The 24,787-nt window shown below is 38.9% G+C and overlaps 2 protein-coding genes across 2 annotated transcripts; both read left to right on the top strand.

Annotated features, from left to right (window-relative positions):
- Nucleotides 1–6,620: 6,620 nt before the first annotated feature.
- On the top strand, nt 6,621–12,718 carry ube2d4 (ubiquitin-conjugating enzyme E2D 4 (putative)). Its single transcript, XM_054610217.1, has 7 exons — nt 6,621–6,964; nt 8,483–8,546; nt 8,691–8,722; nt 8,831–8,908; nt 9,030–9,135; nt 10,391–10,484; nt 10,598–12,718. The coding sequence occupies exons 1-7, from the start codon at nt 6,941–6,943 to the stop codon at nt 10,641–10,643; spliced, it is 444 nt and encodes a 147-aa protein (XP_054466192.1). The 5' UTR covers nt 6,621–6,940; the 3' UTR covers nt 10,644–12,718.
- Nucleotides 12,719–13,632: 914 nt separating this feature from the next.
- dbnlb (drebrin-like b) lies at nt 13,633–22,516 on the top strand. The gene is made up of 15 exons (XM_054610487.1): nt 13,633–14,009; nt 15,673–15,728; nt 15,965–16,077; nt 16,166–16,240; nt 16,574–16,723; nt 17,298–17,375; nt 17,789–17,940; nt 18,056–18,107; nt 18,332–18,403; nt 18,696–18,891; nt 19,114–19,230; nt 19,602–19,676; nt 19,890–19,948; nt 20,606–20,693; nt 21,269–22,516. Exons 1-15 carry the CDS (start codon nt 13,927–13,929, stop codon nt 21,403–21,405), a joined length of 1,503 nt encoding a protein of 500 aa, XP_054466462.1. The 5' UTR covers nt 13,633–13,926; the 3' UTR covers nt 21,406–22,516.
- The last annotated feature ends 2,271 nt before the right edge of the window (nt 22,517–24,787 follow it).

Below are 24,787 nucleotides of genomic sequence, written 5' to 3'. Positions count from 1 at the left end.
AAGCCCAGAGGAGTCTGATTAAGTCAGATGGTGACACATTGCGTGGATACCTGGACAGCTAATATCAGACAGGCATACTTACAAGGAACACTAAGAGCAGACTAAATATGTTACAGTGCAGACTTTATCGCGAGCAACAGTTTAATCACCATGAGGCCCTTAAGCACTACAGCTAAAGGCTAACCTGCACGTGTATCTCATCCATTCCCTGCAGCGCCATCTAAAAAAACAAACTATCCGGAGAGCCTCAAACCATTTCCAGCTGTCACGTACCCGCTCCAGTATAACTCCTAACCTGATATGACAGGGCAAGACAAGGGTCAGGCTTCGAGGAAGATTCATAACATGTAACTCAAGCTTAGAGCATTATGTTCATAATTGCTTGTGGTTGAAAAATGAATTTGGCCAAGTGCTGCACCTATTGTCTCTCAAGTTACCTTTATTAACTTCTCATCTTACATCAGACACTAAAAGTCTTAATACATACAATAAAAATAATAAAAACAATGAAAATGTAACAAGTACTGTACATTTACTTGAGCACTGTGCTCAAGCACAATTACATTTTTTATTATTTATACTTTTCTACTGCTTTTAAAGTGAAGTCTTGCACTTTTTACTCCATTACAATTTTTGACAGTTGTAGTTACATGTCACTTTGCTGAATAACATATCAAACTATCCAACCCTACATAACATAGTTACAATTTGAAAAGAGTAAATGCACCGTCCAAAGTTATCAATATTCCCTCTCTTTTGACTGTTTTTTTGTCTGTACTAACTACTGAGGGTAATATCTGTCTCTTAAGCTACTAAATTCTCCACTTTGTTCAGCAACTCATTTCTTACTGTGTCTATCTGCTGTTTGGTGCTGAGCAGGAAGTGCACAGAGAGTTTTTAGAGCTTTTTCTTTTAAAAAGATGTGGCCAAAAACTATGCTCTGAGAGTTATGAAAGTGGAGCTAAACAGTAAAGTTGTGTGTGGACGGCTAAAAAATGAACTGAAACTCACTATAAAGCTCTGTAAGGCTGGAGGGAGCAGCAGATTCAGGTGATATTTCTTTGTAGGTTTATCATTATAAGTGACCCTTTTCACATTGTCACATTGCTGCATGGTCACTTGATACACTGTTATTATTAAAATATGAATTATAGCTGCTTGAAATAAGATTTTGAATGCAGAATTAAGAATTGTACACTGCTGTTGCTACCTTTGCTGCAGTAAAACATTGAAATAAACTTCCTCCATTACTTAAACATCTACCTTGCAATTAGTTTGGAAATAATGCACCATTTAACCCATGCACATGTGAATCAATAGAGATGTCAGGCTATCTTTCATTTGATTGCCGTATACTTAAAATGTTATGTGGTACATATGAAAATTAAGTTTGGGGACAGATTAAGGATCACAGCCTTCTTGTTGCTGTCAAGGTGCTGTGGATAGCAATCCATTTGTATTAGGCTGATAAAATGAAATGCAAGCATCTGGAATATTGTTCAAAGCTCCAGTTAGCTCAGCGCCATAAAAAAGATAGATGTGTCCCTCTGAGTGTCCTGAGAATAGCATGTCTACTCATCCCATTCCTCCAACACCGAGGCAAAGGACAGGCTGCAGACCCTAAAGCACTTTGGTTCAAGAGCAATAAAAAAATGAGACCATTGCTCAAAATCCTTAAAAATCAGCATCAGAGGGAAAATATTGCTTTGGTTGCTGATACACACCTCAGAGTAAGCTGTTTGTAAAGAGAGGCACACAAAGTTTCCATTATGACAGCATGGTGTGTCTGTTTAAGTATTATAAACGTCTGCTGTTATGAGGCAACATATTTAATCAGCCTGCAAAAACAACATTTATGTGGCTGTTTATGTGCTAGTCTGTTAAATATGTCGCTGCAATCACAAGCATGTATCTGCTTCATAGTTTCAGCCAGTGTTTTAGCTCTGTCTGTGGTTAAAGAATAACATTTGTGTGGTGAAAACGGTACAATACAACCACTCCTTTCTTGGCTGTTTATTTTTTTTAATGATATGCCTTACCCTCTGTTAGCTGCTTTGATTGAATTTACCATTTTTGTATGGGAAACCTTGTGGACAAGGTCCGCCGTTAAAGATATGTAAAGAACGCACACAAGGAACAGAGCCCTACACATGAAAAAACGCACTAAAGGCAATCAGGATGTTCAGTATGAAGTAGTCAGTCAAAGCCTTGTCCTGATTTCATTTCCTGAAACTCTTGATAATGACTGGGATTTCTAATGAAAGACGGTGTGACAAGAGAGGGAAAAAGGAGGCAATTTTGTTTTTTAAGGGGTGCGTGTGTTGAGGGGGGGGGGGGGTTAGCTCTTTATCATGCCTCAGTAACCAACCTCCACTTTTGGGCCTTTAGGAGCATCCTGTGACCCTCCGACCTCCTGGACAATAGAGGCCAGGACGTTTCCCAGTGAGCAACGATGGAGCCAACAACAGGAACACGAGGGGTGCTCCTGGGAAACAAACTGTTTATTGTGTAGCAGGATGGACAGCCCCCAATGTCCCAGTCACTTACGTTCACACACAGGCACAGACAGTAACCACACACCTCTACATTGTAAAATCTCCAGCGACAGGTGGCTGCTTTAATTCCTCTGAATCATGTAGCAAGACTTTGAGAGAGGGTGCGCATGTCTGTGTGTGTGCTTGGCTGTAGCAAAGCACAAAGAAGCAAAGAATATTCCCTCTGACCAAGGTTACACAATATTACCACATACTGTGACTAAGTTTTACTTCTTTTATTGTGTTTTTTACATGAGTCTACTCTCTTTTACCAAGGACTTTGTTTCGACTGTTGCTTTCCCTTAATTTCTGCACAGGCTCAGGCTGCAGATGGTGAGTTTATATTCAGTCAGACTTTCTATTTGATAACACGACCAAGACATTTGTTGGTGCTGCCACTGCCTGTCTATTTCAGAGGAAATCCCTCCTTTGTCTCTCAAGGAAACTCAGCAAACTCGGAAAACCTGAATTTTGCATCAGAACTCAAACAGCTGGAAAACATTTAATTACGGAGAGTCACCGCTAAACGTATTAGTCAACACTCCAGACTAGTTATTACCTAGGCTCTGGAGACCACTCATCGCAAGAGCAGCACAGTAAAACAGTTTCCAGCGCTGTCAATCACCGTGCCAGAACTGTGGTGCAACACAGAGACACAGAGGGCTCTGGGGATTGCTCTTTAAGTGCTTAACCCCAAAGGATTACTCGTTCTTTATGACTATATGTGTGGTTTGAGTCTGTGCTCCACATGATGCTCATCTAATAAGGGTGGATCAGAGGTGACACACAGGGGACTTGATCAGATCTCATTCTTTCTGCTCTCTCCAGAGAGACATTGAACCCTGATAATCAGAGAAGAAATAAAAAAATATCCCATAAATTATTTTGGAGATGATGAATCCATAACTCATGCTTGCTGTTGTAATAACAACAATGTTTAATTTAGTGATATTTTTTTAATCCAAATGTGGAAAGTAAAGTATGTTTGGAGAAGAACTTGCAGTTTGGAATACTAGGTTTACCTAAATACTCTCTCTCTCTCTCTCTCTCTCTCTCTCTCTCTCTCTCTCTCTCTCTACATATATATGGGATGGAAAAATGGGATGGAACAATTCAGGTAAACTCACATTTATATATATATATATATATATATATATATATATATATATATATATATATATATATATATATATATATATATATATTATATATAAATTAGTTTACCTGAATTGTTGGATGGAATAATTCAGGTAAACTCACATTTATATATATATATATAAATGTGAGTTTACCTGAATTGTTCCATCACATTTGTTTTCGTTTTGCTTTTATACATTCCAAAGGAAAAATGAATCACATTCAACCCACTACAACTTTCAGATGGCTAATTTACTTTACCAATTAAGATAAAACCTGCAAAACATATGATAAACTTTAAATCTGATGCAGTGCTATAGTTTAAACAAAGATGCCTTTTGAAAGGGACCATTCTTCAATAGTTGTTTTTGTATGTTCAAAAAGGGTCCAGAGACACTTATTCAGCAAACAAGTCATCACTCAGCCTGTCGCTTTTAACAGGTTTGGTCTCTGTAAACACTAAAATGAAGAATTATTTCTGTGCTTTAGACATCCCGTAACCAGCTATGCAATTAGACCAATAAAACCTGCAGAGAACTCCACAGCCACAGTTAAAGCATATAATGCTATTTAATAAGCACATCCTTGAACCTATAAATGTTTATATGATTGCATCATTTAAACTTTGTTGGCCAAAAAAACATGCAGCCATGTACCAGCTTGTTTTAATATCCAATACACAAGAAAAATACATGGGGAAGTTTCACATTTCTCTTATAATACACTTTTTGTTTTTGATCCAAGTTACAAAGCTAATAGTGATACCCACAAAAACAAAAGGAAGATTTGAGGTATAATTCTGAGATTTTCTAGGTCAAAGGCCACCTTAACACTGACAAGCAAAATCAAATCACAGCTAAGGAAATGAGCCACGAAACACTGATTGCTCCATACATAATAACCCTTTTTTCCAGTTGCTTAGCTGAAGAATTATTTGATTGTGCAGAGTGCTGACTTCACTGCAAACATGAGCACTGCTTGCACATATTGCCTGAGTGTATAATCAAATCAAGACCATTGATACAAGGAGTGAACAAATATCTCTTAGTATGTGGGAACAATGGATCTTTGTTCCATGAGAGAGTCCTCAGAAAGCTAATACACTGACCGAAGGTAGAACACCTCTGGGGACTGAGAACCCAGCTTGTGCACAGCATTAATTGGTTGTGCTTTTATTGGATAATTCAGACATTAGCAAGATCCATTTAAGTTAATTTCGAAAATGACAGTGACCATGTGCTTTGTCATGGCAATGGCAACCATGGGAAAAAGGCCATCGAGAGGAATATACTTAAGCTCAGACACAGCTTTGGCATAATTGCAGAAATAAGTGGAATGCTTTCTGTTATACAATGGAACTTCTACTAATGATGATTCATGTGACCAAAGAGACAGATCACTGGAGTCTGTTCAGTTCATGGTTTCAAATAACAGCACTATAGGCTATATTCCTCATGAGACAGGTCAGCTAAGCTCCTACTCCCACCCATATCATCCCAGTTCTGACACACTCACGCCTTGGCTCATACATCAATTTGGAACTTGGGGCAGCAGCCTTGTAACTAAAAACTCAACTTCTGCTTATAGGTGGGAAATTCCCCACACAGGTCAGTGATATGCTGCCTTATAGAAACCACAACATCTCTTGCTTATTGCCTTTAATGTTTACAAGGTAGTAACTGAAGGGCTCACTGTCTGTCCACTACAGACCCAGTAGGTTTAAAGAACACAGTAGCAAGCAAACCAATGTGATTTGAGATTTCAGAGGAAGCTACAGTAGAGTAACGGTGGGAGGCTTTGTGAACCGAGGCTTCGAGCCAACAACGTGTGGGCTTGACTGTGTCTGAAAACCTCATGCTGATAAATGGCCTCTCCAAGAAGACAAACTCAGAACACAAGGCCCCTGCTGCACAAGACCCAAACTGCTACCTCTGCTGCTGGCTGAATCTGATTACAGGCAGGCCCTGAGGACAGGCAGGTCATTGAGAGCACAGAGATGAGCAAACAATAAGATATTATCTGAAGGAATCTTCAGCTTTCCAAAGGAAAATGGTCCCTCTCAGTGTCACATTGACGATAGGATCCTCAACCTGACACTGAATCAGCCATTTAAGAAGAATGAACACTGTGACCCATTCATACATACTCACTAAAATAATGAGAGCTCTTTTTTCACTCTTGTTAAGACATATAAAGGGAAGCTCATGAGGCTTTGCAAGACAAGGCTGTGCAGAAACCAGAGCATGCAGCTGACTCAGATGAATATGCCTTTACAGTAATTGGGTATTGAATGAACAATTCTATAGTCTTTTTCTTTAGTCTTATGTTCTCGTAGATAATACATGTGTTTGGCTTTATTGTACTTTGTTGCTCCATTGTCTTGCACTTTTGCGTTTGAGCAAATTAATTTCAAAACAAAGCTTCAATGAATTAATTTATTCAGAGAATGTAGCAATTGATTTGATAAATGACAAAGAAGATCTTGCAAGCACGTTGTTTCTGGTCGTACAGTTGTACATTGTCCATTCTGGCCCTATCTTTCATTTGTGTGTTTTTGTTCTTTTCAAATAGTGACATCTTGTGGACGCCTGTTGTGCTGTTTATGTATGAGGCCATGTATTACCCTGTTGTTACAACACTGCATTCCAAGCTCTAGTAATAGTGCATCGAACTTGATGATAAGGATGACGATTGCATTTGGTGTTTTAAAAAACATCTAAATAGACAATAACTTTTGATTTAAGGCAGCATATGTGATAACTGTGGAAAATAAGTAATATTTTTTTTTTTGCAGTTGTTTTGTCAAATTTACCATTGTGACTATCTGCCCTAAGCGTTGCAAGATTTACAACTTAAATGTCGTGATGTGGACCGTGTGAAAACCGTCAAAAAATAAAAAAATAAATAAAAATGCATTCAGGAACCACAGCAATGGAAGCCGTAGCCTTGTCATCGTCCACGAGATGAAAGACAAGTCTCGCGATATTACCACAACCTGTTTGACAGGCAGGCACCGAGAGGAGGCGAGAAGAGAGACTGCAAAATATATCGGTGGTTCTGTGACAAGCTAACGAATATATCAACATTTAACAAACACTTTCTAGCTTTGATTGAATTAGAAAGAAACCCAGGCCCGCTGTATATCAGACGTGATTTCCTGATTAAATCTTAGGTGAGATTTGGGAAGTACCGCGGCCCCAGAAGCCGACATTGTATGTGTGGAGGGCTAACTGTTAGCTGGGAAGCTACACAGCATAGCCATTGATGCAATGGCGTTGAAACGAATTCAGAAGGTGAGTGTGTATATATAAATATATATATACATATATATATATATTTATATATGAATTCATGTGCTACCGTCACCCTGTGTTGTTCTCTGAACGTGGGCCCTGTATTCAGATCATATAGTGTTTAACCTCGTGTTCATTATTACCGTATAATTGCTTGTTTTGTGGTCATTTTGGAAACAATTCGCAGACAAAGACGAGCTAACACTGGTGGCCATGTTGGTGCATTGCTACCGTGCTGTTAGCTGTCGACTACAACTCAATCTGCGTCGTTGTTTCTAACAGTTAGCAGCGTTTTGTTTGTGTGAAGATGAGTGTTTATCCATGTTCTGTCCTTACATGCAGCACCTCAGCAATACTGACGTCCAGGTTTCCAGCAAGCTAAACCAGTCATTCAGGCTAACGCTAGGGCTCTGGTGTGACTGATTCAACCTTACAGGATTTGGTTTTTAAATGCTCAGCTTGACAGTTGTGTCTATCCTTGTGGTTGCTCACTAGTATGTTTAGTTGCTGAATGACAGATGCTTGCTTGTTGCCATAATTGAACCCTAGTGTCAGTGTTGCCATATATGGAATGGCAAATGGGCCACTGGAGCAGGCCACGGTGTGTATTTATATAACAGAATAGATAGGCTTCCTTTCAGGAGATGTTAAATAACGGGCTTTATTTCTATTTGCCATCTGTTGTTTTGCTCAGTGCGTTGGATGTAATGCAGTGGCCCCTTGGTCCTACCCTTTACATTTATTGTTGATACAAGTTTATTCCTTTGCTTTGATTATTTCTGTAGAACATTTACTGTTTATTTTCTATTGAGAGTGGTGACCTGTGTAGTTAACATCTATGGTCCAAATTGTACTGATGACGAAATTATTTATGAAGACACCTGTCCCTAAACAACTATTTACATGTCAACAACCCCACAGGCAGAAGTTGGACGATATCGGGTTTCTCATGTCCCTTGTACAAGTTTAGACCAGTTTGATTTTATGCAAACTTGTTGAGTCAGTGTTCAGGCAACTCTCACCTTGTGTTGATGAGTAATGTTGAGGCTCTTGTCATTATGGTTATCTTATATCTGCTTAAGCATCAACGTTACAATCTAGATAAGACTCACATCGTTTGGTAGCTCTTTTTGTCAGTACACTGGTATTTGTCATTAAGACATTTTTTACAAATCAACCTGTGTCGGCGGCGTCACAGCATTAACTCCAACTTGCATTGCATTATTAATCAATATTGTATTATTTCCAAATCTTTAGGATAAATTGAAATTAATTCAAAGTAAAGTAATCTGTGATCCAACATTTTGAGAAATAGTACATTTCCAAAATGTTGAGGTTCAAGCATCAGCATATTTTGTACCGATATGTATGGAATATAAATAAAAATAAAACTTCCACTCTGTTTGCAAACCCAACTTAAAGTGTATGCTATGTACTTGCAGAGAGCACAGGTGTTGCAATACTGCAACTGATCAATAAAATCAAGGCTGATTCATTTTGTGATTGTCTTGCATTCAGGAACTGTCTGACCTGCAGAAAGACCCTCCTGCTCAGTGCTCTGCTGGACCAGTTGGGGAAGATTGTAAGTAGTGAGAGAATTGCTGCATCAATGTATGTCTAAACGTAATACCTTATCTCTATGTGTACATCAGCTTTTAATATTACAACAAAGAAGAATGTTGCATCCATATGTATATGCTAAATGAATTATTTATCTTTTCCCCAGTATTTCATTGGCAGGCGACAATAATGGGTCCAGTAAGTGAAGCTGTGTCTACTACCAATTAAATAATAATTGAAATATAAAAAAAACCAATGACATTTTCTGTCGACTAACTTATCTCGTTTCTATTTTTATTTCAATAGAGTGACAGCCCTTATCAGAGCGGAGTGTTTTTCCTCACCATTCACTTCCCGACAGATTACCCCTTCAAACCACCCAAAGTGAGTGGGTCCATCTAATGCGTCACATGTTTCAACTCACTTCTCATTAATTTATTGTTCTGTGATAAAGGTAATTGGCCTCACTGGATCATTGCAACATTGTATCCCTGATTTTTCACAGGTTGCATTCACAACGAAAATTTACCACCCTAATATCAACAGCAATGGAAGTATTTGTCTGGATATACTGAGATCACAATGGTCACCTGCACTTACAGTATCAAAAGGTAAGTGATAATACAGTATTCATATTAGTGTATTGACATTAGTATTCATCTAAACAGTGGTGAATGTTCACTAGTACTAGACCACACTCCTATAGTATATCTGTACATTGCAAGTAGTTGTTTGCTGCTATATTATTGCTCTTAATACTCCATATTAAACATTTACATTTTGTAAATTTCCCTGCTGCTGGACTAATTTTAAGATTATCTTATCTTATCTCTTTAATGTTATTAGTTACACTTTGGTTTACAAGTCCCCATGTCCATTTGATAAGGGTTTTGGGGGTTAAGCAAGTTACCACAATCACTCTGCACAAGGTGGCAAAACAGCAAACATTCAGCATACATTATAAATGTCACAAATTAAACAGATTCAGAAAGAACAGATGCAAATACATCACTGCTATGTGGTGAGACAGGTGGAATCCTGTCTATGAAGCCTGACTATACAACTGCAATTTTGTCTGAAGTACGTTACAATGTCAGTTAAAATGATACCTTAGATTCTCTTTCGGACCACTAAGTGTCACAATCTTCATTATCTTTCTGTTTTAGTACTCTGAATGAAGTCTGGAGCTCTTTTATGCCGTCAGATGGTGTTTAGTGTTCGTCCCCCAGTGCTAAAATACTTTACATGTAAATGGCAGAAAATTGTACTTCTTGCCTCATTGCAACATCCAAAGACCACTGACTTTCAAGTGAATTGTACGGATCACTCTTGATTCTGATTGGCGCGCTCCCATTCATAGCAGTCATCATGTGGAAGAGTGATGTTGACACCAAAGTCTTTTCCCCCCAATTTAACTTTTTCCAGGCTCATGTTTGTCATCAACCAGTGAGACTCTAGTCTGAAGTCAGGGGTTGAGACTGAGTGTCAAATCAGGTCAAGGATATAAAGAAAAGTGAAGGACGAACAAATGGAATCCTGTAACAAATGAAGTTCTGATAAACTTTTTAATTTAAAATGATGTCTTACAGGATACATACAAATTACAGTATGAGTGAATGAATCAGTGTCTTTTAAATATTTGATGATTATTCTCAAGGCACAAACACAATCATTTATATTGTAAGTTATTTGGTCATGTATATATTGCTATTTCCCTTTAATCAATATTGCTTGGCCCTGTTGTGATAAATATCTAAAGTCAAAATCACACCTGGCTGTGCTGGTATTACGAGTAGCCAATAAATCATTGTCACATTGAGTTTCTGTTAATGTAATCTAATTCATTTTTGATTCATTTTTCCACAGTATTATTGTCAATCTGCTCTCTTCTTTGTGATCCAAACCCCGACGACCCACTGGTACCAGAGATCGCCCATACATACAAGGCTGACAGGGAAAGGTGAGTGTAAACCATGAATGAGATTCACCACATCTCTCAGCTTTGCTCACTGACATACTGACTTGTTATTTTTGGAAATTAAGTTTCTTAGTAACTTTGCATGTATTTTACAGGTACAACAAATCAGCAAGAGAATGGACACATAAGTATGCAATGTGAAAATACCAGGGAGATCAAAATACAAATGAGAACAAAAGAAACACGTTTGATTTGTAACTTGAGGCAAATGAGCAACAGAGGTGAGGAGGAGGAAGTAATACAATGAGGTACAGTGCCACCTGGCTTTCCATGTGCTGAGCTGCTACCATGTGCTGTCCTTCATGACTTGTGTGAATCTGCTGAGCAGGACCTGATGGGCTCCTTAAAGCACTCCCATATGGAATACCGGAAACTCTTCACAGTCCATACCGCCACACTCAGACTTTAAACTGTTACTCCTGCTCTTGTGATTTTCACTATTGTTGTTGCTATTCATACTCATCATTTTCACTGTCAATGAGTCATATAATTGTGCTACTCTGAAGCAAAAATATTTTGATTTTTTTTTGGAGATTGGCTCTCCCTTCATTTTCAGAGGTACTGTCTGTGTCCCACTGGATGTCTTGTTATTACTGTATTTCCATGTATTTAGTGGCCTTTCTGTGTTATGATTTTTTTGGTATATGTGCAATTGAGGCAGAATGTTCCCTGTTCAACTCAAAATGGTGCAGTACCATTACCAGCAGCTGATCTGTTGGCACATACTGTCTCTACCCCGAAACAATGTGAAAGATGCAAAGAAGGATTGGTCTCTTAACACCCACGCTGCATTTTAAATTGCAACAGTATTTAGTGGTTTTGAGGACACTGAGAGCTGCTGTTTAGAGCTAGCTAGCCCTCACCTCATAGTGGTTGGGCTGCATAGGGTGAATGTCACCTCCCCTTTTTCTCACACATGCTGTCATTGCCCTAATATCCTGTAAAACACCCATGGCTGGTATCCATAGTGCACACAATTCTACTGTTGTTTGACACATTACTTGTTGTGTAGCTATGAACGTGGCTACTCTTTGGCATATAGCTGAGCTGTGTGCCACCTCCTCACTACAGTTACTCAGGTATCTAACCAAATCCTCAGCCTTTACATGCAGTGACCCATTGTGAGAAAAAATGACCAGGTCCCGTATCATCAGGCTTCTTAAAAATGTACTGATCTAAGTTCACTGGTTTGTTAATAGAAAAGAACAAGCTAACCCGGGTGAGACAAAATGATAAAAGACAGATCCACACTCCTGGAGTTCTTAATGCATGAAGGCCCTGACAGTCTGCGTTGCAGCAAAATATGTGACCCCCAAAAGTAGTAATTTTGTCTCTGAGAGGGCTTTTTCATTATCCCTCTCAAGTTATTTTCATTACCATCTTCATTTATCTTTCTAAGCAACACTTTGATATGAGCAGCTGTTAAACAAAGCTGTTACACATGGACATGCTTCTGTTTCCCCGAGATGAAATGGCCTTTGGTAACAGCTGGTTCCAGTTCTACTCAAAAGTTCTACAGACTTGTCATTTTTCAGAACCTATTCATATCAAGTCATGTGCATCTTGTTACTTAAGGTGAAGAAATACGGTTTTCATGACAATTTCATCTGCTTCAACCATCAAGTGATGTGAAAATTGTCAGCATTTCTGTACGTTCATGTTTGGGTCTGCAAAGGTTTGTTTTGTTTCGGGATAAACGATCCACACTGACAGTACAACAGTTTGTCTCGTTGACTCATTGGTAACCTTTTTTTATTGTATCTTTGAAAGCTTTAGTGATAGGTAATTTCTTTTTCATTCATGTCACCAGAATTGAACAAGATTGTGATGTGTCATAATGTAATATTGGTTTTAATATAATTCATTGTGGCTGTTGGGTAAAATAGTTAGGAAATGCTTTGATTTTTTTTCTTTTTTCTTTTTTTTTTTTTTTTTTAGTCATGGCTCATAATGTGCTGATGCTGCCAATAAAAAGGGAATTGTTTAATATCATTAAGGGGAATAATTTAGCTTTTGAGGCATTATTGAGTGGATTCATCCAGATAGGTCCATACTTAAGCATGAACATTTTAGAGGCTTCGATTGTAAAAATTAACACCATGGTTCAGGCACCAGATATAGAGTTTCATCAATGTTGACTGCTGTAAAAGAAAATTCAAGTCATGTTGAAATACAGTATACGCTAAAAGGTTTTGAAAATATATCCTCAAAATGCAGTGAAAGTCTTTTTTTTTTTGCTACCAAACCACAATTTAAAAATGAAATGCGCAATTGTACTAATTCAAACTTTGTGTGCATTGTTTGTCTGGCTATTTATTTGAGAGCAGAGTATCTTCCAACTGTACCAATGAATGCAGCCTCAATTCATCATGTGAGTGGTGTGACATTGACTTCCTTTGTCCAGTGTGCTCAGTAGAGTTTATATAGGCAGCTTGGCATGCTTTGCACTCTGGTGAACCTTCTCACAGCCATTTGCCAGATATCAGGGATTTCGTTACAATTCATCTGCCTAACACCTCTGACTAAAATTTTAGCCTTAACCCTCATTTTGTATATATAGAGAGAACATTGTCATGAACTGTAATTTTGCTATCAGGGCTGTATCTCCCAAAATGGGTGATTCATTTCATCAAAAGACTTGGAACCCTGCTTGAAAAAGTAACAGTATTTTTGTTGAAAATGTCAGCCTGGCTCTTTCTCTGACAGCAGGACCAGCCTTCATGCATCTCAAAATTTGGAATATGTCTGCTTGAAATGTCACCATGAACGTCCACTTGTCCTCACATAGCTCTACACAAGATAACTATTGACCTTGTCATAACATATAAATAAAGCTCATCTTGGTTTACCGTTGTCTGCAGTCATGTTTGTGTGTCTTTATGATTTAGTAATAATTATCAGCAGTATGGGCCAGAAGTAGTTTAGTTGTGGTATTAAAAGAGTGGATGACCAGAAAAAAACATACTTTTAGCAACAGGCAGAGAAAGTAATAAGAATATTGTACATGTGCTGATTGTGTTGCCCCTCACACTGCTCCGCCGTATATCCGCACTCTGCTCTAGGATGCGCTCGATTCAGCGACCTCTCAAGCGAGGTTTGTGCGGTGCTTACTGAATACACATTGTACAAACCGAAATTTATTTATTTTTTTACTCACTTTACCACAGTGAGAGTTATTTGCATCGAAATAAGTACACAAAAAATTGTATTGCGCAGAGTTAAAATCCAAACGCAAACTAGCTCCGTGCTCGCGGGGTGTCGCGATGCTCAATATGCAGGATACCGCGGCTAACACGTAGCCACCGGCTAGCTGTACTAGTTCACTGCCGTGTCGCGCTGCTGAAGCTCAGCATCATCGCCGCTCCTCCCAATAGGAAGGGCGCATCCCGGATAGCTAGCTGGCTAGCTGTACTCCGCATAAACGATGGCAGTAAACCTCAGCAAAAACGGCCCTGCATTAACATCTGCGTTCAAAGAAGTGGTCGATGAAAAATCAAACACGAACTGGTAAGAAGTCTTTTAAAAAAACAGCATGGGCGCTTCTGCAGGAGGCGTTAGCTTCAGTGTTGGCTAGCGTCGAGCCAAGTAACCTTAAGTTAACGGTAACCTGACTATAGACACACTTAACCTGAGACTAAATGTTAACCTCCTTCTGACCTTGACGTCATGCACAACGCAGCTTAAGTTTTGCTTTCTCGCATGCACTGCCAGTCTGACCTGTGTTTTAACATGAAAGATGACTGGTGACCTGTTTTAATCAGCTAGTTAGTTATCTACACTGACCAACCAACCTGCTACGCACTTGATTTGTGTTTTGCACGTGTTTTTATTCAATTATTCATCAAAATAGGGTTGATAGCTGGAATATGCCTCCCCCACTTCCTGGTATGATATGAGAAGTAAAATAAGGCCATAATGTGAAAGTCAAATCCAGGAACTTCCTCTTAGCGCTGCCTCACGTACCAGACGTGTGTGTGCTTGCCTTGAGGTGGAAACCTGTGGATGACAGTGTTTAAAGATGACCTGGTTTAATTAATCCTAAAGAGCAATTGCCCAGGGAATCCTGCTGGGCCCACATCCAGTCATATAAAGGTGTCACTTGTAAATGTTGGCCTCTCTTCACTCAGTTTAAGGCTTTTATTCAGACAGCCACAGTGCTGTTTCTATAGTTTTTTGTAAAGTAATTATGTCAATTACAATGTAGGCCTTTCACTTGGCTATGTGACAATAATACAAGCAGATCTCCATACATTTCTGAATGAGATGAGGCCAAATAACGATTGGTCTGTCAGGCACTGAGGCAAAATCAGATCATCTATGGTTTTCTATTTAATGGGACCTAATGGCCTTTGACATTAATTGAATCATCATTTTTCGCCATTGAGTTAAAGCTGCAACTACAGATTTTCTTCACCGATTTATCTCCAGATTATTTTCTGCATTAATGCAATAGTTATTTTGACCATGAAATATCAGAAATAAATGCCTGTCATGATTTCCCAAAGCCATTAAATGTCTTGCTTTGTGTAAACAATATTGGATACTCAGTTTACAATCATTTACAACAAAGAAAATAATTAAATCCATACAGATTTGGGATAGTTTTGCTTGGTAAAATCCCTGAAATGATAATCAATTATTGAAATTGTTGCACATTACCTTTTAAAGCAATGGCCTAGTTGTTTCAGCTCTATATTGAATACTAGTTTAATCCCCCTTATCCTCTAATAGTCAGTAATGACTGCTATTGTTGGGACGCATTAAAACACAAGTTTAACCGAGTTCAGAGAGACTCACAGGATATCCAACCAAACTGGTGAATGAATGAATGATGAATGTTACTCAGTACAGTAATACAACAATAAAGATTACATTTAAAATTGTATTAAACAACTAATCAATTTACCTATAACCTGTAATTAATGACATGGCTTATTTTAATTGGGATTAAAATGACAGCAGTATTGTATTTACACTACCAGACTTCTGTCAAATCTATCCTTTCGGAATAGAGTTTAGGGGGGATGGTTGCATAAAATCTGCCTACAAAACTTCCATTGTTTTGTTTTGTTTCAAATGGTGCACATCAATCTCTGGAACAAACTCTTGTCTGTCTCAGTGTGATCTGTTCAGCTGGTATTTTAATATCCTTAATCCTGTGTTTCCACAGGGCCTTGTACACCTACGAGGGAAACAGTAATGATATCCGTCTGGCAGAAAAGGGAGGTGAGTAACTGAGTACATATTTCTATCAGGGTTTTATGATCTCAACACAATATTATCAAATGTGTGCAGGAATTTAATTGTCAGCATTTCAGTTCAGCATGCAGTACTGACATATCAGCACAAAAAGAGTGCTTGCCTCTGCTTTCTCACCCCATCATTTGTTAGAAGAAAAATGTCCATGGTTACACAACCAACCACAGAAACCATTTGACTTTTCCACAATGTTTATGTGTCAGATGGAGGACTGGAGGAGCTGGTTGAGGAGTTGAATAGTGGAAAAGTGATGTATGCCTTCTGCCGGGTCCTGGATCCAAATTCTGGCCTGCCTAAATATGTCCTCATCAACTGGGTTTGTGCTACACGTAACCATTGTACATTTGTTTGTCCTCTTTGAAGTGTCCCTCCTTGAACTTGTGGAGTAACTCTTTGTGTTTCAGACTGGAGAAGGAGTGAAAGACGCAAGGAAAGGATTATGTGCAAATCATGTCAGCGCCATGGCCAATTTTCTTAGGGTAACATTGGATACATTATTTAGTCTATATTTTTTTTACCTGCATTTCAATTTCTACTTCAATCTGTTTATCTTTGCAGAGGAAGTTATGTGTATGCTAAACTGCATGTCAATGATGGTTTTGAGCTTGAAAACATAAAGAAAACATTATAAAAATACTAAACAGAATGCTGCAGGCATTGTTGGAGGGGTGTCAGTGTCCTTCATTTCATACCAGCAAACAGCACATGTAAACAAATGATTGGGTGGCGCATGTATAAATCAAGATAACAACTATAGGTGTTTCTATATTTGTGCGAGTATTAAAATTAACTTTTATTTCATGCTGTTTCAGGGGGCCCATGTCACAATAAACGCCAGAGCAGACGAGGACGTGGAGCCTGAGGTGATCATGCAAAAGGTGGCCAAAGCCTCTGGAGCCAACTACAGCTTCCACAAAGAAGCTCCCAGCCGCTTCCAGGACAGCGGCCCTCAGGGTCCCGTGGTATGCAGCGCATGCATATTCTGCCTTGTTCCCTCTTGTTTGCTTATGTTTCATCCTAGAAGGATAAGCAAGGGGTTGGTTAGATCTTAACTAGGCTCCTTAATCTCAAAACATGGAAACATTTGAAGTGTTTGTTTTTTCTTCTCTTTGTAATGGCCAACCATACACACTCAACCAGCAAACCAACGAACAAACTCTCCAAAGGAGAAAACCTGGAAAATGCTGGTGTACAACAATTCTCTCGACACAAAAGAAAGCAGCTATTGCTTCATATCTGATAGTTATTAAAAGGTCAAAACAATGCGCACTATATAAATTAGGCACACTGTGTGTTAATATTTTAACCGGATATCTGGTGTTGCATCAGTTAGAGAGTTTACATTTTCATCCTGTTAATGAATAACGACAATGAAGAATGAATAATGAATAACAAGTAGTAACAAAGAAAATTGATGGTTTAGGTAAAATATGCTAAAAAAAAGTTATCATAGTTTGATCCCACTGGATTTTGTTTTTCTTTATATAATGTAAAATGTTTATACAACGGTATCAAATTGTTGTTTCCTTCACTTAGGGCTCAGTGTACCAGAAGACCAACGCTATGTCTGAAATCAAGAAGACCAACAAAGACAACTTCTGGGCTCAAGCAGAGGTAGGCTCCTGAACTTGCATTAAGCTGCTGCAGACTTCATCTTCACCTCTGAGACAGTGTCAAGTTATATATAAATATTTTTGAGTCATTGACACATTGCAATTGCAAGAACTGTTATGCACAAGTTTGCAGTTTCGAAACAGTTGACACATATTTCCATTTGTTTTAAAAGCCTGTATAAAAATACAAGGCAGTCAATTTTTATCCATCACAACTGCGAGTCAGCAAAAGCACTCTTATAACTTGGTCCTTTGACAGCAGTTTTGGCTCTTCACCATACCTGTCACAAATACACCCAGAAAGCCGTGCTAGGTGCCTGGCAGTTTTAAGCAAAATCAGACTTTTTAATGAGGGTAATATTTGCAGTATACCAAACCTATCGCTGACCTTATCGTTCTGATTTGGGGTTTTAGAAAGATGAGGAGAAACGTCGCGTGGAGGAGCGGCACAAGGCAGACGAAGAGCGCCAGCACCTGGAGAAGGAGAGGAAAGACAGAGAGGCCAAGGAGGCAGTGCAGAGGGACAAAAGGGACAAGGAGAGGGCCACTCAAATCGACCAACAAAAGTAGGTAGCAGCTGAAGGAAATGCACACTGGTTAAGACCGGTATAAAGTATCCCTTATTAAAGGGTTCAAATTACAGATTTTCTTATTGTCCTCTAAATGGTCATTGTTTCATAGGAAATACCAGCAGCAGCAGGACGGCGAGAGTAAAGACCAGGAGAAACGCTCGGTGAGTGTCTCACGAGATTTCACTTTGAGGAAATGGTTTTCAACTGTGAAGTAACCTGACAGACAAAAGGAATCAGATGCTGAAATGGGGGTGAATGTGGATCGGTTTGAAAATTGAGTAATCTACAATTATGTGGATAGTTAAATAAGTAGTGGTAGTGAACATATCTTGTCAAGGCTAGTAGCTAATGTCGGCCGTGCCAACATTGATATCGACATTATCAGGAGGAGCAGGAGGAGAACCAGGCAGCCCAGACGAAAGCTGTCAAGAGAGGTGAATCTGTGGAAAAGGCCAATGTGAGTTCCCCTTCCTGAAAGCGCTCTCTTCTGGCCGAACAACTTTCCTTTTTAATGCCTATTTCAAAACAAGTGCTTTTGTCTTTCTAATCAAATGTGGACCATTTCAAGCTCAACGAACGCCTGGTTTCCACTCTTTGCTGCCTGAGCTCTCCTTTCTCTCTGATCATTTACGGAAACATCCGTCTGCTCTGTACTGTATCTCTCGGCAACACTTCCCTCTGCATTATTAATAAACTGCGGCTGTCTAATGTTTATTGCATGTATTATTTGTTTTTCCTTTTATATCTAGGAGGCGGCTTCTCTCATCTCTCAGCGTTCTGTGAACCCCAGAGAGATGTTCAAGCAGAGAGAGAGGGGAATAACTCCCAGTGACTCAGAGGTTCCCCCAGCTGCCCCAGCTGCCCCAGCTGCCCCAGCTGCCCCTGCTGCCCCTGCTGCCCCTGCTGCCCCTGCTGCCCCTGCTGCCCCTCCCAGCCCCCAGCCAGGTATCAGCCCTTCATACACAGTGACCTCTGCATATCAATCTGTTTGCTTTAAATGCCATCAGACTTGACTTCCATCAGACTGCCTAGTTGTCTCGTAGTCATACTTAACGCTGTGTCTCCATAATGGTGTCTGCTCTTCTTCTGTTCAACATGTCTGCCCTGTTTTCTCTCTCGTCCATTTTTTTTGCATGTTTTGGGGGTTCCATATGTGTCTCTGCTCAGGGCGTCTGCAAAGCCCTTTTCTGTCTAAGCCAGGGTATGAAAGTGAGCCAGCCAGCTCACCTCAGCGCCAAGCTTCTCCTGTGCCAGCAGGCTCCGCCTCTCCTGTCCGTGCCACAGGTGTGAGCTCTCAAATGCACGCATACGCAAACACACACAAACACACAAACTAGTTCATACAAAAATGCATACACTACACACTGGGTGACAGTCTCACACTTAACTTAAAGCTCCATGCTTGATTTGTCATTGTTGTTTCTGTGGGTGATCATCTTCATAATCCCTATAATCACAAACTGCATCATGATTCATGCTTCCATTCAATGTACTCCTTGTTTCCTAAGAAACTTTGATTGTTTTGTTACTCCTCAAGTCAAACATGCCAACAATCCCCTTATGTCTGAGAGGGGTGGTGGTTTCCAGCCTGTGTGGACTTGTGAATGTGTTCCCCTGTGTACATGCATGTCTGTGCTTGTGTTTTGGGTGATAAGAGCCTGATGTGGATGATGGACAGTCCAGGTGTGAGTATGATGAGCAGGAGGTGACACCAGAGGAGCCGTGTGAAGGTGGGGCCCATTTCACACAACACCAGCCTCAGTGTTAAGCATCAGCTTTCCAACCCACCCATCTGCTTTTTATATAAATTATTTTGTAATTTGTTATAAGCACATATTATTCCCTCCAGCCAAACTGTGTGTCAGGATCAGCTGCCGCTGTCGCCACCTGCTGGCAGGTAGACAGCCTAGACACATCATACTGAAAGTAATCTGTCTTTTCAGAGAAGACGATTGCTGCCAACTCCTACATCCAAGAGGCAGTTTATGAAGAGCCCCCTCAGGTGATTGTTTACTTATCTTTAGCAGGAAATGCTATGACTGTTTCTTTCATCATATAAATAATTATATAAAACAGATAGCTCAAATAAAACAATCTGATGGATTCATAGCTGATATATTAATCACTGCTGTGCAGTCTTATTAATTATAAGTCACTATCACTCTGCATCTTAGAAAAAAACATCACACTAATGTGCTGTCATGGTTGCTTAGCGACACAGTCACTGGGAGATCACATATGCCAACATGGAACAGGTTACAGATAAAAAGCTGTGACAACATGATTCAAATAGAACTATTTAATATTAACTTCTATGGAGCAGTTATCAAAGTCATCCTATTGAAGCTGGACCATTTTTTCATTGGTTGCACCATAAAGCAACATACAAAGAATGTAAATAAATGGCCAGATAATGAAATGGAGCTAAAGCTAGCTATGCTATGCTAAATATGGTTGCTGCTGGTGTAGGCCACGTTCCATATCATCTGCGTCCATAGCAACCACCTCTGAATGTGCAGCCAGCCAGCCAAATGGGGCCTATTTTATTTAATCTTTAAAAAACTAGCTCACTGAAGTCTGTGATATGTTGTGATTATACCACGAACTGTAATGAACTATTGCTTAACTTAAACACCACCTTACTTTATTCCATTCCCAGGTGGAGGAGAATAACTCTTGTGAGGTGACTGCTGAGGAGACACCAGACAAAGGAACCTGTGCCAGAGCCTTGTATGACTACCAGGCTGGTGAGTTTTGTTTTCCACTACACCGTAAGAGTAAATGGTCTAATGCCTAATCAGTCAAGTAACTGTCACTGATATTAAAGAGCAACGTAACAGCCTGTTTTAGCTTGGATGTTAGCTTGGATGTTAGCTTGGATGTGCCCCCTTCACAAATCCCCAAAAAACATTAAAACCAGATTTGCGCTCTACTATTTTAGATATTTCAGTAATTTGTTCCATGCACACAGTGGCACATGAAACAGTCACACACACACGCATCATGTCGCCAGTGTGGAAGTTGTTCAGCGTGAGTGAAAGAGACTGAAAGCTCGCAATTTGTTACGCTTGCAAGTCCAAAATAAGTTGTGGATGAACAACCTTAAAAACATTTGGAACAACTTTGAGATTTGTTTGAGTGAGAGTAGGTCCTGCAACTTAACAAAAACATTAGTGTATACTGTCAATTATAGTTCTTAGAAAGAAAGAAAATGTGAAATTCTGAATTTTCTTTTAAAATCGTGAATCGAACAAGACAATCCGATGCATCTCTATGGAAAATTGTTGGCTGACGTTCACGAGACACTGCTCTTCTCTTCCAGCTGATGACACAGAGATCTCATTCGATCCCGACGATATCATCGCTGGGATCGAGATGATAGACGAGGGCTGGTGGAGGGGCTACAGCCCAGATGGCCATTTTGGAATGTTCCCAGCAAATTACGTGGAGCTTATCTAGCCCAGCCCCCCCCCACACACACCCAGATCATCACACTGGTAGCCCCAGATGACATCTGCAGCAGAACAACACACAAGTGAGCTGATCAGACTGAAACGGAGTAAATCATGGACCAATGAACCGATGGTAATCGTGGGCCAGAAGTATTTGAGATCTTGTTTTTTTCAATAAAGCAATTCTATTATATTGTTGATGTTGTGAGCAACTGATGGCATATTTTAGGGATTTGTGAAGACCCATAGTCGGACCAATGCTCCCACTTCCCCCCCCCAAATTACATCTCTTCCTATAAATGTGATGCAGTACAAAATCAGCCTTTGTTAAGTCTTTAATTCAGCAGTAACAGGACTTCTAGTTCACATTCCTTTCAAAGTGACTTCCGTTCTATTTCAGGTATAATTTTGTTGTTACTTGTAGCAAATTTTTCCTGTACGTTTCAGGAAAAACAAAAGCAAATCAAAGATGGCGGTACCAGCTACAGTATAATCCTTTGCCTTGTTTTTGCCTTTCTTTACCGGCAGACTGAACTTTACTTTTTTTATGTGATTGATCCTGTGTGAATTCCAAACCATGTTTTAGTACTGATCTCACTGTGGTTGAAGTGAATATTAAAAAAAAAAAAAAAAAAAAATCTGATTATGTTTGCTGTGCTCTGGGTGGGTTTAGTGGGGAACGCATAAAACGCCCTTTAACTGTGACTTTTTATTGTTTTCATTCCTTTGTCATCTGAACCAGATTATTTCAACATATTTTACTTTTCAGGGAAAGGCTAAAGAAAATAAAACTAAGTCAGCATTATTTTTATTTTTGTGAATCTCGCTGGTCTGAGGTTGAATTTGAGTGCATAAAAGATCTCTAAAAATCATTAATTTGTGCTGTTACCGTGCCACAACGACGGGAAGTTAATGCAGTGACATTTGAATTGAAAAATTGCATGTTCACTGTTATCATTCAACAAAATTCTTGCTCTTTTAAGCTTTGAGGTCAGTCTATAAAATGAAAATGAATTATAATGACTAGAAAAGGGTGTCATGTATCCATTGCATTATTGTTTGTTTTTCCAGAGTATATTGTAATGCACAGACATTCTTCATAATAAAATAAATAACTAAAGCCACTTTGTCACATCTTTTCAGATAGGCTGAGCATATTATATGCAGCATACACTTTAGAAAAACTTGAAATAACAAAGAAAACCTTTAGGGATTTTCAGAGGTCTAACAGGAACTCAGAAATATACACAGACACAGTATATGCTCTACAATCAGTTTCCTGGAATGAGGCAACAGCTGGGGAATTCACCTCTAATGCATAGGTTTCATTTTCACACGAAAAATCAGATTTAATGTCTCCCACATCCTTCACACAAAATATGTCTTACAAATTTTAAATAAATAATTTACATTTGCATAAAATATATTTCCAATACATTTTTTTTATTCAGTCTACCTCCATCACTATTCCGAGATCTAATGTTTGTTTTCCACTGCGTGTTTCAGACATTTGCTATCAATTGTTAATCTTTTATTGTGCAAATCACACGTTTCTGCTAGATATTACTCAAGAACTTCATTTTCACACCCCCGTTCTATTAGATACTTCCCAAATATTCAGTTTCATCATGTATCAAATTTGGTCTTTTAATGTTATTTATTATTAGTTTGTCACTGAATGAATCAACCTATTCAAATTTCCACATACACCTACGCCCTCTAAAATAAAAAATATGAACTCACTATTTAAGCCTTACAGCTCTGATTTAAATGATTGCAGATATACTTCTGTTAGTTTGTTCTTATCCCTAAAGCAACAGGCTGCGTCTTTAAACCTATTTATTCTGGGAAAACCTCATTCAGCTAATGACCGTTTCTCACCATGACTGGAATCATACGTACCACTTAAACATTTGCAGATTGTTCCCAGGATAGTGACTCACTTCAGACAGGAAACCTTTTGTGTGTAGAATTCACAATATTTTCTCCACACGTTGTCATTTACAATGTGCTGCCCTCATCTCAACCTCATGTTTATCTCAGTGAAAGTCTGAGATGAATAGCTGGGGATTTTCTCTTTCTTATAAACGATGTTTGTGATGTTGGCTGCAGGAGATAGAATTGCTCACAAGATTTCTGCAAAACGATGTGACAATTAAATGGAATTGAAATTAATTTCCTATAAAGCCTCATGTATGTCATAAAATGAAATGTGTTATTGTAGTTTAAATATCACCACACACAAGTTATTTGTTTATTTCTGCATTAGATCAGTCTGGCTCTCACTCTGACTAAAAGTAGCGAATCAGATATCTAATCAAGATGGAATATTTTATTCCTATATTTAAATCTACATGTAGCATTGGTTCAGCATTGGTATGAGAGGTGTGGGAACATAAAAAGTGTGATGTCTCATTCCTTCCATTGTTTTGTAGCGCTTGGTTGAGCAACTCTAAAAGCAAAACAAAAACTTGTTTTGTGTCTATCAAACCCAAAAAAAAAAATCCCTCTTGAGATTTGGACAGTTTGTAGATATTGGTTATTTTGACATTTAAATGTTAATCATTTTTTAAATGTCATTCTCTATCCGCAACAGATGGGGGAATAGGACATCCCCTTTTAAATAGATCAAAAACATGGGGAGGAAACGTGGATCGCGTCGAGTGCAGCTTCATCACCCGTCAGTGTTTTTATCACAAGATCGTGTCATTTTGTTGAATGTGGGGCTGACAAAAGAAAATGGAGGGAAAATATAGTAAGGTTTTAATGTGACCTGAGAAAATGCCTGAAAAAGATAAAAAATACTAGAGAAACTTATTTAATCAAACATGAAAATCACAGTTAAGTAACTTGACCTTGATGCTTTTCATATGGTGATAAGGAACATCAAATCTTGAAACGACTCTCTCTGACTCATAACAGGGAGTAGAGAAATAGCTGATCATTTTGTTACAACTTATCTCTGTTGGAAAAAGCTGCTTCTGCATTGTCCTGGCATTTTATTTTTAGCCAATATCTTTCAGGCTTTGGCCAGTAGGAACCATTTTAAAGAAGTAGTGCCTCACCTCTTCCTTAAAATGTAAGGTCTTTTATCCCTGCAGCTACCAGCCAGTCTCAAAACTTTCATTTACCTACATGATAGCTTATAGAGTATGTGTTTACTCAGCTTTTAGCTGAAATTAGTCAAAACTACATGCTTCTTTGTCTCTTCTTTAAAGTGCTTTTTACACACATGCCATTGCAGCGCAAAAACTGTTTTATTTACTTCCTCACACTCGGGTCCGGGTTGAAAGTTTTGGTTTAATTTCAAACAATGTGATGCACTTAAAAAGCAATAATATGACACTTCAGTAAAAATGAAAGAGTAACCAGTGTTTTATCTTCTCACC

This window comes from Anoplopoma fimbria, chromosome 13 (genome assembly GCF_027596085.1).
Source record: "Anoplopoma fimbria isolate UVic2021 breed Golden Eagle Sablefish chromosome 13, Afim_UVic_2022, whole genome shotgun sequence".
Lineage (NCBI taxonomy): Eukaryota > Metazoa > Chordata > Actinopteri > Perciformes > Anoplopomatidae > Anoplopoma > Anoplopoma fimbria.
Note: the sequence above shows the minus strand (reverse complement) of the source record. Positions and strands in the feature narration are given on the sequence as shown.